The 15,821-nt window shown below is 41.0% G+C and overlaps 1 protein-coding gene across 6 annotated transcripts in view; it reads left to right on the top strand.

Moving 5' to 3' along the window:
• Window positions 1-6,597: 6,597 nt before the first annotated feature.
• The window catches only part of CDK12 (cyclin dependent kinase 12), an 89,468-nt gene continuing 80,244 nt past the window's right edge, over window positions 6,598-15,821 (top strand). For all 6 annotated transcript variants that reach the window (XM_059150097.1, XM_059150100.1, XM_059150096.1 and 3 more), the window contains exons 1-2: window positions 6,598-8,246; window positions 13,310-14,191. In XM_059150097.1, coding sequence (XP_059006080.1) covers window positions 7,198-8,246; window positions 13,310-14,191 — 1,931 coding nt within the window. In that variant the 5' untranslated portion in view covers window positions 6,598-7,197. The remainder of the gene's footprint in view (window positions 8,247-13,309; window positions 14,192-15,821) is intronic.

The raw sequence follows: 15,821 nt of genomic DNA, 5'->3' as shown, positions 1-15,821 counted from the left end.
AATAGCAAATCTTTTAAGTGTCTGGGAACATGTTTACTACCACAGAGATATCTATAACCGTGCTCCTTGAAAGTAGGATTTGAAAATTTTATTTATTACCTTTTCCTCTTTATCCTCATTCCCGTTAGTCACCATGTTGTGGGGTTCTTAGGGCAGGATTTGACCTTCATTTCTGAATCCCCACTGCCTACCTACAACTGTACTTGGGCCCAGTAGACAAATATTTTACTGGGCTTACAAAACCTTGCTAGACCCACCTCCTTTTCCGTTGTCAGTCCCCAGCCATGCTAGCCTCCTTTCTCATGCAGAAAATTCCTGCACTCTGGGCACCTGGGTGGCTCAGTTGGTTCAGTATCTGCCTTGGCCCAGGTCATGATCTCAGAGTCCTTAGGTCAAGCTCTGCATTGGGCTCCCTGCTCAGTGGGGTGCCTGCTTCTCCCTCTCCTTCTGCTCCTGCCCCTGCTTGTGCTCTCTTGTTTTCTCTCTCTGTCAAATAAATAAAATCTTTAAAGAAAGAAAAGAAAATCCCTGCACTATTTTCTCTCCCAGTGTGTTTGAACAGGACTTCTTTTTCCTTTTTAAGATTTTATTTATTTATTTATTTGACAGGCAGAGATCACAAGTAGGCAGAGAAGCAGGCAAAGAGAGAGGAGAAAGCAGGCTCCCTGCCGAGCAGAGAGCCGGATGTGGGGGGCTCGATCCCAGGACTCTGGGATCATGACCTGAGCCGAAGGCAGAGGCTTTCACCCACTGAGCCACCCAGGCACCCCTGAACAGGACTTTTTAAGTGCTATAAGAAACTTACCTCCAACTGACCCCTTCATGTCACTAAGGTCTTCTTATTCAGATGTCAATTGTCTTCCTCTAGACTAGAGAAGCCTTCTCTAGCCCCTGACTTATCAAGTCCTCTGTGACATTAGTTCAAGCCTCTCTCTTTTTTTTAAAGATGGTATTTATTTATATGAGAGAGAGAGAATATATGTGCCTGCGTGTGCAAGGTTGGGGGAGAGGCAGAGGGAGAAAGAAAGAATCTCCAGCAGACCCCAAACTGAGCGCAGAGCCGAATGTAGGGCTGGATCTCACAACCCCGAGATCATGACCTGAGCCTAAATCAAGACTCCAATGCTTAACTGACTGAGCCACCCAGGTGCCCCTCAAACTTCTCTTTAATAGCACTTTCGCCATTTAAATGTATTAAGTACATGATGGTTCAATGCCTATCTTCCCTGTTAGATTGCTACCTCCAGGGGTGCCTCGGTGGCTCAGTGGGTTAAGCCTCTGCCTTTGGCTCAGGTCACGATCTCAGAGTCCTGGGATCGAGTCCCGCATTGGGCTCCAGCAGGGAGCCTGCTTCCCCCCTCTCTCTGCCTGTCTCTCTGCCTACTTGTGATCTCTCTCTCTGTCAAATAAATAAATAAATCTTAAAAAAAAAAAAAAAGATTGCTACCTCCAGGAAGGTTTAACCTGGTCCACTTCTTAGACTACTGTCTAATAACATTGCCTAGCCCAGCCCCTACATGTCAGAGAGTGCATATTATTGGGATAAATTGATAGGGTTGCTGGATAAAATACAGAACACTTGGTTAAATATGAATTTCAGATAATCAATAAATACTCTTAATATAAAAATGTGTTCCAGGGACACTTGAGTGGCTCAGTCAGTTTAGCATCCACCTTCAGCTCAGGTCATGATCCTGGGGTTCTGGGATTGAGCCCCACATCGGACTATCTGCTTCTTCCTCTGCCTCTGCCCCTCATCCAGTTTGTGTTTACTAGCACTCCATCTCTCTTGCTTGCTACCTCTCAAATAAATAAATAAAATATTTTTTAAAAAGTGTGTTCCAAATATTATATAATGTAAATCTAGCAACCTTAAAATTGAGGTACAGAGAGCATTTTATCCAAGTGAGAATATTCAAAGATAATTCATATTTATTTTTTAAAAGATTTTATTTATTTATCTGAAATAGAAAGATAGCAAGAGAGAGGACACAAGCAGGGAGAGTGGGAAAGGGAGAAACAGGCTTCCTGCTGAGCAGGGAGCCTGATGCGGGGGCTCCCAGGACCCTGGGATCATAATCTGAGCCGAAGACAGACGCTTAAGGACTGAGACACCCAGCACCCTATATTTATTTTTTTCAAGATTTATTTATTTATTTAAGAGAAAGAGAACAAGAACACACAAATGGGGGGTGGGTAGCAGAGGGATCGGAATAGAGGGAATCCTCTCAAGCCAACTTTCCACTGAGTGTAGAACCCGTCTCACGGCCCAGTCCCACGACCCTGCGTTCATGACCTGAGCTGAAACCAAGAGCCAGATCCTCAACCAACTGAGCCACCCAGGCACCCTTGAAAGATAATTCATATTTAAAATGCTGACAAGCGGGCACCTGGGTGGCTCAGTGGGTTAAAGCCTCTGCCTTCAGCTCAGGTCATGATCTCAGGTCTTGGGATGGAGCTGGGTATCAGGCTCTCTGCTCAGCAGGGAGCCTGCTTCCTCCTCTCTCTCTGCCTGCCTCTCTGCCTACTTGTGATCTCTGTCTGTCAAATAAATAAATAAAATCTTTAAATCAAATCAAATCAAATCAAATGCTGACAAGCATCGATGGAATCCTAATACTTATGTATTAGGTAGGAACTGGTAATACAAACACAGCCCCAAACTTAGATGGACTCACTTGATTTAGAATTCTGAAAATATGATTGGTTACAATAATCAATACCCCCAAATTTTCGTTAATTTATTGTTGTGCCCAAAATATCAATATTAGATATACAGCTACATTTCCTCATGGAAACTGTACACAATAATGTCTATACCAAGTGTAGCTAGGTAATTTTAAAGCTTCTAAGCTTGAAAATAAAGTAAACTTTACCAAAATTTGGTTACAGAACAGAATAAGAGGTTATTTCTCATCTGAAAATGTGGATAAAATGACATTATTGAATAATTTGTACTCCAAAAGTAAAGAAAGGAGAGACATGTCATTAAACAAGAAAATCATTCAAGGTGCACATAGGAGCAGTCTTTGTATATGGCAAAAAGGGGACATTAGGGGTGCCTGGGTGGCTCAGTGGGTTAAAGCCTCTGCCTTCGGCTCAGGTCCTGGGATCGAGCCCTGCATCAGGCACTCTGCTCAGTGGAGAGCCTGCTTCCACCTCTCTCTCTCTGCCTGCCTCTCAGCCTACTGTGATCTCTGTCTATCAAATAAATAAATAAAATCTTTTTTTTTTAAAAAGGGACATTAGTCAAATTTTAAATGACTAAATTTTTAAAAAAGATTTTATTTACTTATTTGACAAAGAGAAACACAGCAAGAGGGGGAACACAAGCAGGGGGAGTGAGTGAAGGAGAAGCAGGCTTCCCATTGATCAGGGAGCCCAATGCAGGACTCGATCCCAGGACCTTGGGATCATGACCTGAACTGAAGGCAGATGCTTAATGACTGAGCCCTCCAGGTGCCCCAATGACTAAGCTTTGAGGGAGATTTCACAGGACTCTTTAAACCTAAAATCTAAACTAATAAATTGATCCGGGGCAGGGTTGGGGGAGTTATTGACTTTAGTTAAATATTTCCTCTTGAGTACAGCCTAAAGAGACGCTTTCTGACTTGCTTTGAGGAATTTACAGGGAAAGTATAGCCTTCATCTAACTGATTACCGTGGGGTTCATAAAGTTGCCCTGACTTCCTGTCCTAGGAGGTCATGCAAATAAAGCTAATCGTGCAGTCCTGGAATTTCTCAGTTCAAAGTTTTTCTGTAGAGTGAAGCAACCTTATTTTATAAAAAGCACTATTTTCACCAATTGTTGGACAAATTTCTGCAGTTTACACTTGATTTTGTATTTAAACACTTGGACAAAATATATTTCCTAGAGTAAAAATTTTTTCCCAGCTTTATTTAGAGGTTATTGAGACTAGAGTAGAAATGTATCCACCAAAAAGAGAAAGTGTACTGCAATAGAAAGAGTACTGGTCTAAGATTAAAGAAAGAGCTTTCCCTGCTCCTGGCCCTTCCTACACTTTATGGAAGTGTATTCCAACTCCTGAGTCTCGGTTTTAACCTTTAGTAGATGGATGTAGTAATACCAATCTTGGCCACCTTACTGGATTTTTTGTTCAACTGATATCTACTGACAGACTTAAAAGAGTTCTGTGGAAAATTGAACAGTACTATAGAAATAGAAAAATTCAGTAAAATCTTCATTTATTCATTCATTCATTAGGAGTCTCTAGTCTTCAATAGGTAACCAATAATTAAGAAAGTTTCAACTACTGTTTTTTTTTTTAAAGATTTTATTTATTTATTTGACAGACAGAGATCACAAGTAGGCAGAGAAGCAGGCAGAGAGAGAGAGGAAGGGACGCAAGCTCCCTGCTGAGCAGAGAGCCCAATGCGGGACTCGATCCTAGGATCCTGAGATCATGACCTGAGCTGGAGCCGAAGGCAGAGGCTTTAACCCACTGAGCCACCCAGGTGCCCCTCAACTACTGTTTAATTTAGATGAATTTTATTCAAGATTTCATTTGACACATTACCATTAATTCCTTCTGCTGTTCCCATTTTTCCATTTTACCATGGGTGTGGGTGTATCCTGGGTCAAAACTTAATCTCATTTAGAATACATAAAAAATCAGAGTGATTTTGCTGAACTCATGCCAGTGTTTGATAAGGTGGCTCAGTCATTTCATCTAGTTGATTGCTAAGTCATCCCATTGGCCATCATGTCAGACACTGGTGGAGACTTTTATATCCAGGCTCTCTTGCAGCAATGAATGGTTTCAGTACTTGTGTCTATACCTGAGTTCCAGCACTTATGTCAATCCTTTTTTTCTTAATGGCATTAAAGTTCCTCCCATGGTTAATTAAAAATATTACCTTTTTCATTTTTAGCAAATGTTTATGGACTCAAACATCTAGGTAAAAAATTTTCTTTTTGGTACCCATGTGACCAAAAGCAACAAGAAAATCTTCTTTCCTTTTTTTTTTTTTTCTCTTTAACTGTCAGCACTTGTTTCCTTTTTTTTTTTTTTAAGTTTTATTTATTTTACAAAGGGAGACAACACAAGCAGGAGGAATGGAAGAGGGAGAAGCAGGTTTCCCGCCTAGCGGGGAGCCCAATGTGGGGATCAATCCCAGGATAGGGAGATAATGACCTGAGTGGAAGGCAGACCTTTAGCAACTGAGCCACTCAGGCTCCCCAACAAGAACATTTTCCAGGAGTGATTCTGAGAGTGGATTCTTCTGCTTATATTCAGGGTAATTTCTGGGCCCTAATTTACTGGCTAATCTTCCCATTAAAAAAAAAAAAAAGTTATTTATTTATTTATCAGAAAGAGAGAGAGATCGCACAAGCAGGGGGAACAGTAGGCAGAAGGAGAAGCAGGTTCCTTGTCAAGCAAGGAGCCGGATGTAGGGGTAAATCCCAGGACCCTGGGATCATGACCTGAGCCACCCATGTGACCCTGGTCTTCCCACTTTAGTTATACATATCCCATTTAATCTTCGTGATCCTATTCAAATGCCCTACATTTATAAAACTTTTTCTTAACACTTTCATCCTCCTTTAGAACCTTTGCAGTGCTCTGACTCATTCTTATGACATTAATCATCTTATATCTTGTGGTATGAATATTTTCTCTATATCTTGCTTGATGACTTTAGAGAAAGGACACTATTTCACAGAGGAGGGCTGTAAAGTCTCATAGATAAATTTGATGAATAAATGAATGAAGAATTTTGGATAAGTTATTTGAGTCCTTGGTGCCTTAGTTTCCTCACATATACAATCCCATTCAGATGACTGTGGAGATGGAATGAGATAATGTGTGCAAAGTTCTGAAAAGTAAAATATGAAGGGCGGGATATTATTTTTTTCTTGCTCATGAATACTATGTTCTACTTGTTCGTAATTATAATCTTCTGTGTGAAGATAAAAGGCTAAATGATTCCAGAAAAGCTACAGACAGTCCGAAAAGGTGATGAGTTTTCAAGATTTTGAACAGTGGAGAGAGCAAGTGCCACACTATTTAAGAGCTTGTGCTTTCGTGTTAGACGTGAATTTGAATCTCGTTTTTGGCACTTGCTGGACTAGCTTTGTTATCGTAAGTTATTTAACTTCTGTGACTCCGAGTTTCCTTATATGTAAAATAGGGAAGAGGAGATCGCGTTTTGCAGGGTAGTATGAGAATTAGAGATGAGGCGCATAGTGTACGCTATGGAAGGAGGCATTGTTAATACTTAAGGACTTGGGTTGAAGTGTCTCCACACTCGCCCTTTATCCCGTTGACAATATTTTCATACTGGTAGTTAAAAGAGTTGTCATAAAGCATGCAAAATTAGTTTTGTGCCGGAGCCTGGGAGTTTTTGTTCAATGAGTTACCAATAAAGTTTTGAATAAACAAAAAATTCTACCGCCGTTTCAATAAAGCTCTGCTCAAACGGAGAGCGGGGAGCTTATCGCGAGAATCTGGCGGAACGCGTTTCTTGTTCAAGACCTACTCTCGCGTTGTTTGAACAAGCCGTGGCGAGAGGTGAAAGGGAAGCACGAAATACCGCGAGAGTCTTCAGGATTCTCGCGGTATTTCCTGGGTTTGCCCCCTCCCCCCCCCCCAAGTGCCGTTTCGGTTTAACCTAGTGTGTGACTGAGTCTGTGTGAGGGAACGAGTGAGTGTGTGAGGCATTAAGGTGAGGCGGAGGCAAGAAGAGGGGCTCTCTCAGGAGCGAGGGACAAAGGGGGCGTGAGGCATCTAGGCCGCGGGACCCCAGCGACAGGAAGCCGCCCCGAGCCGGGCTACCGGGTAGGGGAAGGGCCCGCGCAGTCTTCACAGGGCCCCAGAGCCGAAGTCGGCCCCACAGCCCCAGGCCGTCGGCTTCCTACTTCCTCGACCTCCCCGGCGCCCGGGCCTGAGGACTGGCTCGGCGGGGGGAGGAGGGGAAACAGACTTGAGCAGCTACCCGTTGTCTCGCAACTCCACTGCTGAGGAACTCTCATCTGTTTTCTGGCTCCTTCACCCCCTACCTCATGTAGGAGGGTGCTGAGGCGTCGGGAGGGAGGAGGAGCCTGGACTACCGTCCCTTCCCTCCCCACCCCGTTCTAGGGGCGCTTTGGTAGGCGTGGGGTTGGGGGGGAGGGTGGGGGTTACTTTTTGGAGTGCTGGGGAACTTTTTCCCCTTTTTGAGGCTAGGGGAAAGGGAATGCCCAATCCAGAGAGACATGGGGGCAAGAAGGACGGGAGTGGAGGAGCTTCTGGAACTTTGCAGCCGTCATCGGGAGGTGGCAGCTCCAACAGCAGAGAGCGTCACCGCTTGGTGTCGAAGCACAAGCGGCATAAATCCAAGCACTCCAAAGACATGGGGTTAGTGACCCCCGAAGCAGCACCTTTGGGTACAATTATCAAGCCTTTGGTGGAGTATGATGACATCAGCTCTGATTCAGATACCTTCTCTGATGACATGGCTTTCAAACTGGACAGGAGGGAGAATGATGAACGTCGTGGGACTGATCGGAGTGACCGCCTGCACAAACATCGTCACCACCAGCACAGACGTTCCCGGGACTTACTAAAAACTAAACAAACAGAAAAAGAAAAAAACCAGGAAGTCTCCAGCAAATCGGGATCGATGAAGGACCGGGTATCAGGAAGTTCAAAGCGTTCAAATGAAGAGAATGAGGACTATGGGAAGGCACAGATATCCAAAAGCAGCAGCAACAAAGAATCCAGGTCATCCAAACTCCATAAAGAGAAGACCCGGAAAGAACGTGAGTTGAAGTCTGGGCACAAAGACCGGAGTAAAAGTCATCGGAAAAGGGAAACACCCAAAAGCTACAAAACAGTGGACAGCCCCAAACGGAGATCCAGGAGTCCTCATAGGAAATGGTCTGACAGCCCCAAGCAAGATGATAGCCCGTCAGGAGCTTCTTATGGCCAAGATTATGACCTTAGTCCCCCAAGATCTCACACTTCTAGTAATTACGACTCCTACAAGAAGAGTCCTGGAAGTACCTCAAGAAGGCAGTCAATTAGCCCTCCTTACAAGGAGCCTTCCGCCTACCAATCCAGCACCCGGTCACCCAGTCCCTACAGTAGACGACAAAGATCTGTGAGTCCCTATAGTCGGAGACGTTCTTCCAGCTATGAAAGGAGTGGCTCTTACAGTGGGAGATCACCCAGTCCCTATGGTCGCAGACGGTCCAGCAGCCCTTTCATGAGCAAACGGTCTTTGAGTCGGAGTCCGCTCCCCAGGTGAGCTCTTTGCCTATAGCCCTTTCTTACTTAGAAATATATATAGCCCTTTCTTACTCTTACTAGGCTGGGTCATCAGGAACTGGCAGTCTTGTTAATGTTTTGTTGAAGCCCCCAGTCTTCCTCGTGGACTGGAACACCTTGCTATTGGTTAGCTATTCAAGTAGGTGAATCTGGTCTTCTCTTAACACAGAATTTGAGAAGTGGAGAGTTCGCATACCTAAAACTGCTAAAGGTAGGTACTTCCAGTGGTGAGATCTTCAGTTGTAAGCTCCTGTGAGAAAAATAAAGCTCCAGCTTATTGAATACACAGGGTTGATAACAGAGCTTATCAAGCTTTTTCTGTTGCATTATCTTAACTGTTTTTAAATCACCTTGGTATTTGTGCTTTAGACCTGACTGGAAATGTAAGAAATTGTAAATTTTCATTTGCATTATCTTGAAGCTGTTTGCCTAGGTCGTCTATCATTTGTGCGTGTGCTATCCACTGAGTCTTCAAAGCTGTAAGTTTATTTCGTAATTGACAATGTTTTGATAACTCTTGTCTTTTAACTGATGTTTCTAGTGGAAATTCAGCTGTTTAGTCCTTTTTCCTTTTATTGATATATAGTGTAGCAAAAATTGGTTCTAAGGAGAATTCGATTTTTTTTTTTAACAGCATCACCATTTACCTACCCTGTGACCACTGGCAATTTTCAAAGTCTTTCTCTAAAATGATAATAGTATGGATCGAGTCCCGCATCGGGCTTTCTGCTCAGCAGGGAGTCTGCTTCCTCCTCTCTCTGCCTGCCTCTCTGCCTACTTGTGATTTCTCTCTGTCAAATAAATAAATAAAATCTTTAAAAAAAAAAATAAAATGATAATAGTGCCTTTACCATATTTTAGCAAAAAAGGCAGGTTACTTTGAAATTTAATCGTTAAGATTAATTACTACTGAAAACTGTTCTTATTAGATGATAAGATGTGTTTCTTTGTGGACTCACCTTTGTCCACAAAAGAAGATGGGTTTTGGAGTTATACCTGAGTGGAATCCTGATCTTGATTTGTGAACTTTGGCAATAATTTAATTTCTCCCTGCAAATGTGTCTTCATATGTAAAGTGGGAATAATAACTACCTACTTTGAGAGTAGTTGTGAGGATTAAATTAGCTAGTAAATAAGAGGTGTATAGCACAGTTCCTGGTTACGTGGTGCAAGTCAGTAAATTCTGTCTTATGAGTGAGGAAATGTTGAATACTAGGGGAGAGATTATGCTAATTAGTAAAAATCCATGCATTTCTTTTACATGTCAGTATGAGTAATTTTTGCTGACTTAAAGTGATAATTATTCATAAATTAGTTTGAATTAATCAAACTGCAGAGTTCTTAGCTGTGAGGGTCTAAAAGTTCCTTAGTCCTTCCCTTCACCCCTAAACCTCCCATTTTATCACAATTTTTCAAACAGAAAAGTTGAAAGAATTATGGTGAGAATCCATATATGTACTACCTAGATTCTACAATTAATGTGTGCTATGTATTTTATTATATCCATCCATCTCTCCATTAATCCATCTTTTGTTCTGATTCATCTCAAATTGCAAACATCAGTATATTCACTGTAAGCATTTTAGTGTGTTGTGTATAACATTAGCTGGAGTTGACTTTGAAGGGGTAAGAGTAAAATTTATATACAGTGAAATGGATGTTTTAAGTGTTTTAATTTGTAAACTAGCTTAGTCGTTTAAGGGAACATAAGAAATATTCTCAGAATACTTGTTTTCTTGAGGGAGTAGTTTCATTAAGGCTGTTTGGAGAATTTTTATTGTCATGAGTTTTGGGAATATGGAAGTGCACTTGAGACTAGAACACTAGAATGACTTTCAGAAAGAACTTGCTTTGCAGTGATTCCTTGTGGATTCATATTGCAAGTTCTCTCTTCCTCTACTCAGTTAATTGGAACTAGTGCAGTAATGGTAAAAAGTAAATCAGGAAAGAATTGGAGACACAGTATGATAGCATAGGACACAATATGTAAACATAATTTTAGAGTCAACACGCATATTTTTAGTTGGGTTTTAGAGAGCATTATATATTTATATGTGTGCACTACAGATTTTTTCTCATTCACTGGACTTCCAGACAGTGAATACAAAAATTTCTTAGAGTGGAGCATACAGATCCCTTCTGTGGTATCTCTGTTATTTTCCTTGGGAGACACAGTCAAAATTAAACAAGCAATATCATTTAAAAGACTGAAAATGCCTTGCCAGAAATTCAATGTCTTGACATCCTCCAAATTAATAGTGATTAATGGTAACAATTTCTTTTCAGATGGGTAGAACCTAACTGAATTCGGGGGAATAGACACTTGTTTTTGAGAACAGTTTTTATTATTGCCTGCATTTACCTGTTGGTTGTCTCCTCTCACCACCTCGCCTCCCCCGTTGGTTTTTTTTTTGCTTGAAGAGTGGATCTTGCTGTCAATATAGCATTTGTATCACTAAAAATGCCATACGTATATGGTCATCAAATGTTCTATTAACAATAGCTTCTGTTCAGAAATTTCTGTTCAGAAATTGAAGGGTGTGTAGCAGAGTTCCTTAGAAAGATTTAGTAATGCTGAATGATTAAAGAAACTAGTATTAAAGAAACTAGTATTTAGAGCATGTGGTTCTGACGTTACTTAGTGTTTGGGACTTCAGAAGTTTATCTTATCCTGGGATAGCAGAGGTGGTAGTTTTATCCCAGCTCCAATTCAGTGAGAGAAAACCTCTGGTTTCATCCAGTTATTTACAAGAGATGTATTAGTTTGATAAATCCACTTAACCATTTTCAGCATTGTATATTCTCATGTTCATATATATATTGTTATTGCTGTTTTGAGTACTTCTATTCCAATAATGACCTGTATTTTTTTTTTTAAAGGAATATCAGATTTTCTTTCTTTTTTTTTTTTTTTTTTTAAAGATTTTATTTATTTATTTGACAGAGATCACAAGTAGGCAGAGAGGCAGTCAGAGAGAGAGAGAGAGGGAAGCAGGCTTCCTGCGGAGCAGAGAGCCCGATGCGGGGCTCGATCCCAGGACCCTGAGATAATGACCCGAGCCAAAGGCAGCAGCCCAAACCACTGAGCCACTCAGGCGCCCCGATGACCTGTATTTTAACTAACTTTGTGGAGCAAACTTCCAAAAAGCAGTGTAGGTATAAGAAAACCATGGCTAATACCATGTGAGTTACTTTGCCTACACATATGTACTATTTGTTTTGAAACATTTTTTGAAATATGTCAGTATTACTAATGACCAAAGATATTGAAGATCTGGAGTGGGAACAATTTATTTTAGAATACTGGGCAAATAATGCTTTGTTTAGTCAGGTTTTTAGTGCTATTTTTTCTCCCTTCACATTGAGGTCTGAGCACATTAGGCTTTATGAAAAGGCAAAAAGAATGAGTGTTGGGTTTCAGTTTAGAATAATCTGCCTCATGGATTTCCAAATTCTTAATAATGAAGAAAATAAATTGAACATGCAAAAGTACTTTGCTTTATGAGTTCCTATAAAGTTAATGGAGGGGCACCTGGGTGGTGGGTGGCTCAGTGAGTTAAGCCTCTGCCTTCAGCTCAGGTCATGATCCCAGGGTCCTGGGATCGAGCCCCACATGGGGCTCTCTGCTCAGCAGGGAGCCTGCTTCTCTCTCTCTCTGCCTGCTTCTCTGCCTACTTGTGATCTTCGTCAAATAAATAAATAAAATCTTAAAAAAAAATTGATTGGAAATCATTTTATATTTGAAAGTACCAGAAATCGTTATAGTTTGGGAAACTTCTGATAAATTATTTGGTAAGGCAACTTTTTCAGCTTACTTATCTTGCAAATCCTAATGAGTCTTGTATCTTAGGGGTTTTTTAGTATAGGCACAACTTAATTATCGACTGAGGATACAAGGAACAAAATTTTCCCGTGATCTGTCAATTAAATAGCTCCCTAGTTGAAACAGTTAGGTTTTGGTGAAGCATGCTAGTTACTTTTAACTTCCTGATTGGTATAACCCACATTTAGTATTATGTATGACTTTTTTTTTTAATCATGTTTTCATTTTATCACATTTAAACCGAAATTCCAAAAAAGTAATCATTGTGAATATGGGTGTTTTCCAACATGGGAAAAAAATACTCACCCATCTTCTTGTAGTAAGTAAGTAATGGATAATTTTAGTGTTATATGATTGAAATATGTTGTTCCTTGTAATCTACTTTTTCAAGAGATTTTATTTATTTATGACAGAGAGAGAAATCACAAGTTGGCAGAGAGGCGGGGGGTGGGTGGGAAGCAGGCTCCCTGCTGAGCAGAGAGCCCCATGTGGGGCTCTATCCTGAGATCATGACCTGAGCCGAAGTCAGAGGCTTAACCCATTGAGCCACCCAGGCAGCTCCCTTGTAACCTATTTTTTAAGTAAACTTTATTTTTTAACCCACTGAGCCACCCAGGCGCCCCTAAGTAAACTTTATATTTTAGACCGGTTTTAGATTCATAAAAAAAATTGTGAAGATAGTACAAAGAATTATTATATGTCCTCGCATCCAGTTTCCCCTGTTATTAACGTTTTATATTGAACTGGTACATTTGTTACAGTTAACAACAATATTGATATTATTATTTTAAAGATTTTATTTATTTTTTTGAGAGAGGGAGAATGAGAGAGAGAGAGAAAGCACAAGAGGGGGGTCAGAGGGAGAAGCAGACTCCCCACCAAGCAGGGAGCCTGATGTGGGACTCGATCCAGGGACCCCAGGATCATGATCTGGCCAAAGGCAGTCATCCAACCAACTGAGCCACCCAGGTGTCCCAATATTGATATTATTATTAATGTCATCATCATCGTTATTTTTTGATAGTACCTAAGTCTACGGCCATACCACCCTGAACGTGCCCGATCTTGTCTGATGGTACCTAATTTCATTTCTAAGATTGCTAAATTACTCAAAGTAGGTTCTTTAAGTTACAGTGCTCCATAGTTTAACTGATGTATTTTCCTGCATATTGTTGTCAGCTATCCATTTTAAACTGCCTTTTTCTTTTTACCTTAGGAAATCCATGAAGTCAAGAAGCAGAAGTCCTGCATATTCAAGACACTCATCTTCTCATAGTAAAAAGAAGAGATCCGGGTCACGCAGTCGACATTCCAGCATCTCACCTGTCAGGCTTCCATTGAACTCCAGCTTGGGAGCTGAACTCAGTAGGAAAAAGAAGGAAAGAGCTGCTGCTGCTGCAGCAGCAAAAATGGATGGAAAGGAATCCAAGGGTTCACCTATATTTTTGCCTAGAAAAGAGAATAGTTTAGTAGAGGCTAAGGATTCAGGCTTGGAGTCTAAAAAGTTAACCAGAGGTGTAAAATTGGAAAAATCTGCCCCAGATACTGAACTGGTGAATGTACCACATCTAAATACAGAAGTTAAAAATTCCTTAGATACAGGGAAAGTAAAATTAGATGAGAACTCTGAGAAGCATCCTATTAAAGATTTGAAAGTGCAGGGATCAAGAGACTCTAAACCCATAGCATTGAAAGAGGACATTGTTACTCCAAAAGAGACAGAGACATCAGAAAAGGAGACTCCTCCACCTGTCCCCACAGTTACTTCTCCTCCACCTCCTTTACCAACTACTACCCCTCCACCTCAGACACCCCCTTTGCCACCTTTGCCTCCACTACCAGCTATTCCACAGCAACCACCTCTGCCTCCTCCCCAACCAGTATTTAGTCAGGTTCTTACTTCTAGTACTTCAACTTTGCCCCCTTCTACTCACCCAAGGACATCTACTTTGTCCTCTCAGGCAAATTCTCAGCCCCTTGCACAGGTTTCTGTGAAGACTCAAGTATCCGTAACAGCTGCTATTCCACACCTAAAAACTTCAACGTTGCCTCCTTTACCCCTCCCACCCTTATTACCAGGAGACGATGACATGGATAGGTAAGTCCTATAGTTATCTGGGAAGACTCTGCCCTCTTGATGTAAATGTTTTGCATTTTCTCAAACTGTCAAAACTGCTCTAATACATGGCTGTTTAAAATGCTTTTATGAGTAGGAAAGGCTTTTGGTATTTGGTTTTCAGTGGAAAAGTTCTTTTTTTTTTTTTTTTAAGATTTTATTTATTTATTTATTTGACAGAGATCACAAGTAGGTAGAGGGGCAGGCAGAGAGAGGTGGGGGGAGCAGGCTCACTGCCGAGCAGAGAGCCCAGACCCTGGATTCATGACCTGAGCCAAAGGCAGGGGCTTTAACCCACTGAGCCACCCAGGTGCCCCAAAAGTTCTTATTTATAACCTTATTTAGGAGGAGAAAATTATAATTTGAGGCCTAGTAACCCTTTTTGTTCATAAGTTTATTTGATAAGTCTAACATTTGGTTCAAGTTTTTAAAAAAATTAATGGTATTTTTCTCCCTAAGTTTTATGTTGAAAAATTATTTTTTTCTTTTTTCCTGTTAATTTTTTCTTTTTATTTTTTTTTAAATGTATTTATTTGACAGAGAGAGTTCACAAGCAGGCAGGCAGAGAGAGAGAGGAGGAAGCAGGCTCCCCGCTGAGCAGGGAGCCCGTTGCGGGACCCGATCCCAGGACCCTGAGATCATGACCCTAGCTGAAGGCAGAGGCTTTAACTCACCGAGCCACCCAGGCACCCTCTTTTATTATTTTTTTCTTTTTTTAAGATTTTATTTATTTGAGAGGAAGAAACCACAAGAAGGGGAGGGGCAGAGGGAGAAGGAAAAGCAGACTCTCTGCTGAGCAAGGGGGCCTCAATCCCAGGACCCTGGGATCATGGTCTGAGCCAACAGCAACAGCTTAACTGACTGAGCCACCCAGGCACCCCAAGATCTTTGTTATCTTTAAGCAATCCCTGCACCCAGTGTGGGGCTCAAACCCATGACCCAGAGATTAAGAGTTATATGCTCCGCTAACTGAGCCAGCCAGGCACCTCTGTTGAAATTTTAATAGCCATAGAAAAATTGAAAGAATAATACAGTTAACTCCTTTATACTCTTCACCAAGATTCACCATTTAACTTTTTGCCACATTAGCTTTACGTTAAGATATCATGACACTTTACTTGTGAATACTTTAGCATGTCTCTTCTAAAACTAAGAACATTTTCCTAAAGAATCACAATACCTTAATCACCAAGAAAACTTACTACTAATTTAATAATATAATAATAATTCGATAATGATATCGAATATCCTTAGGGGTCCCCCAAAATTTTATAGCTGGGTTTTTTTCCTCCTAATTCAGGAAAAGAATAAACCAGGTTTATCTTGAAAGGCACTGCTTAAAAAAAAAAGCAATCCTGTAAGAACCAAAGAATAGTATATAGAATCTTTACTAATTAGAATACAAATTCACAGTAGGATGATGGGAAGAACTCTAATTTTGATGAGTCCTCTGAATATTGAGAAGTGAAATGATTATGAAACATGAATCTGATTTTATGGAAGGCATTAGGAAATGTATTTATATCTTAGCAGGACTAGCTAGGCAAATACCATCAAACAAATACGATTTAGTGGTGACATATGCTATGGTAGTCTGTGTTTTTCCCTAAGG

This window comes from Mustela lutreola, chromosome 15 (assembly GCF_030435805.1).
Source record: "Mustela lutreola isolate mMusLut2 chromosome 15, mMusLut2.pri, whole genome shotgun sequence".
NCBI lineage: Eukaryota > Metazoa > Chordata > Mammalia > Carnivora > Mustelidae > Mustela > Mustela lutreola.
The sequence above is the reverse complement of the archived record's forward strand: the minus strand, read 5'-3'. Positions and strand labels throughout refer to the sequence as shown.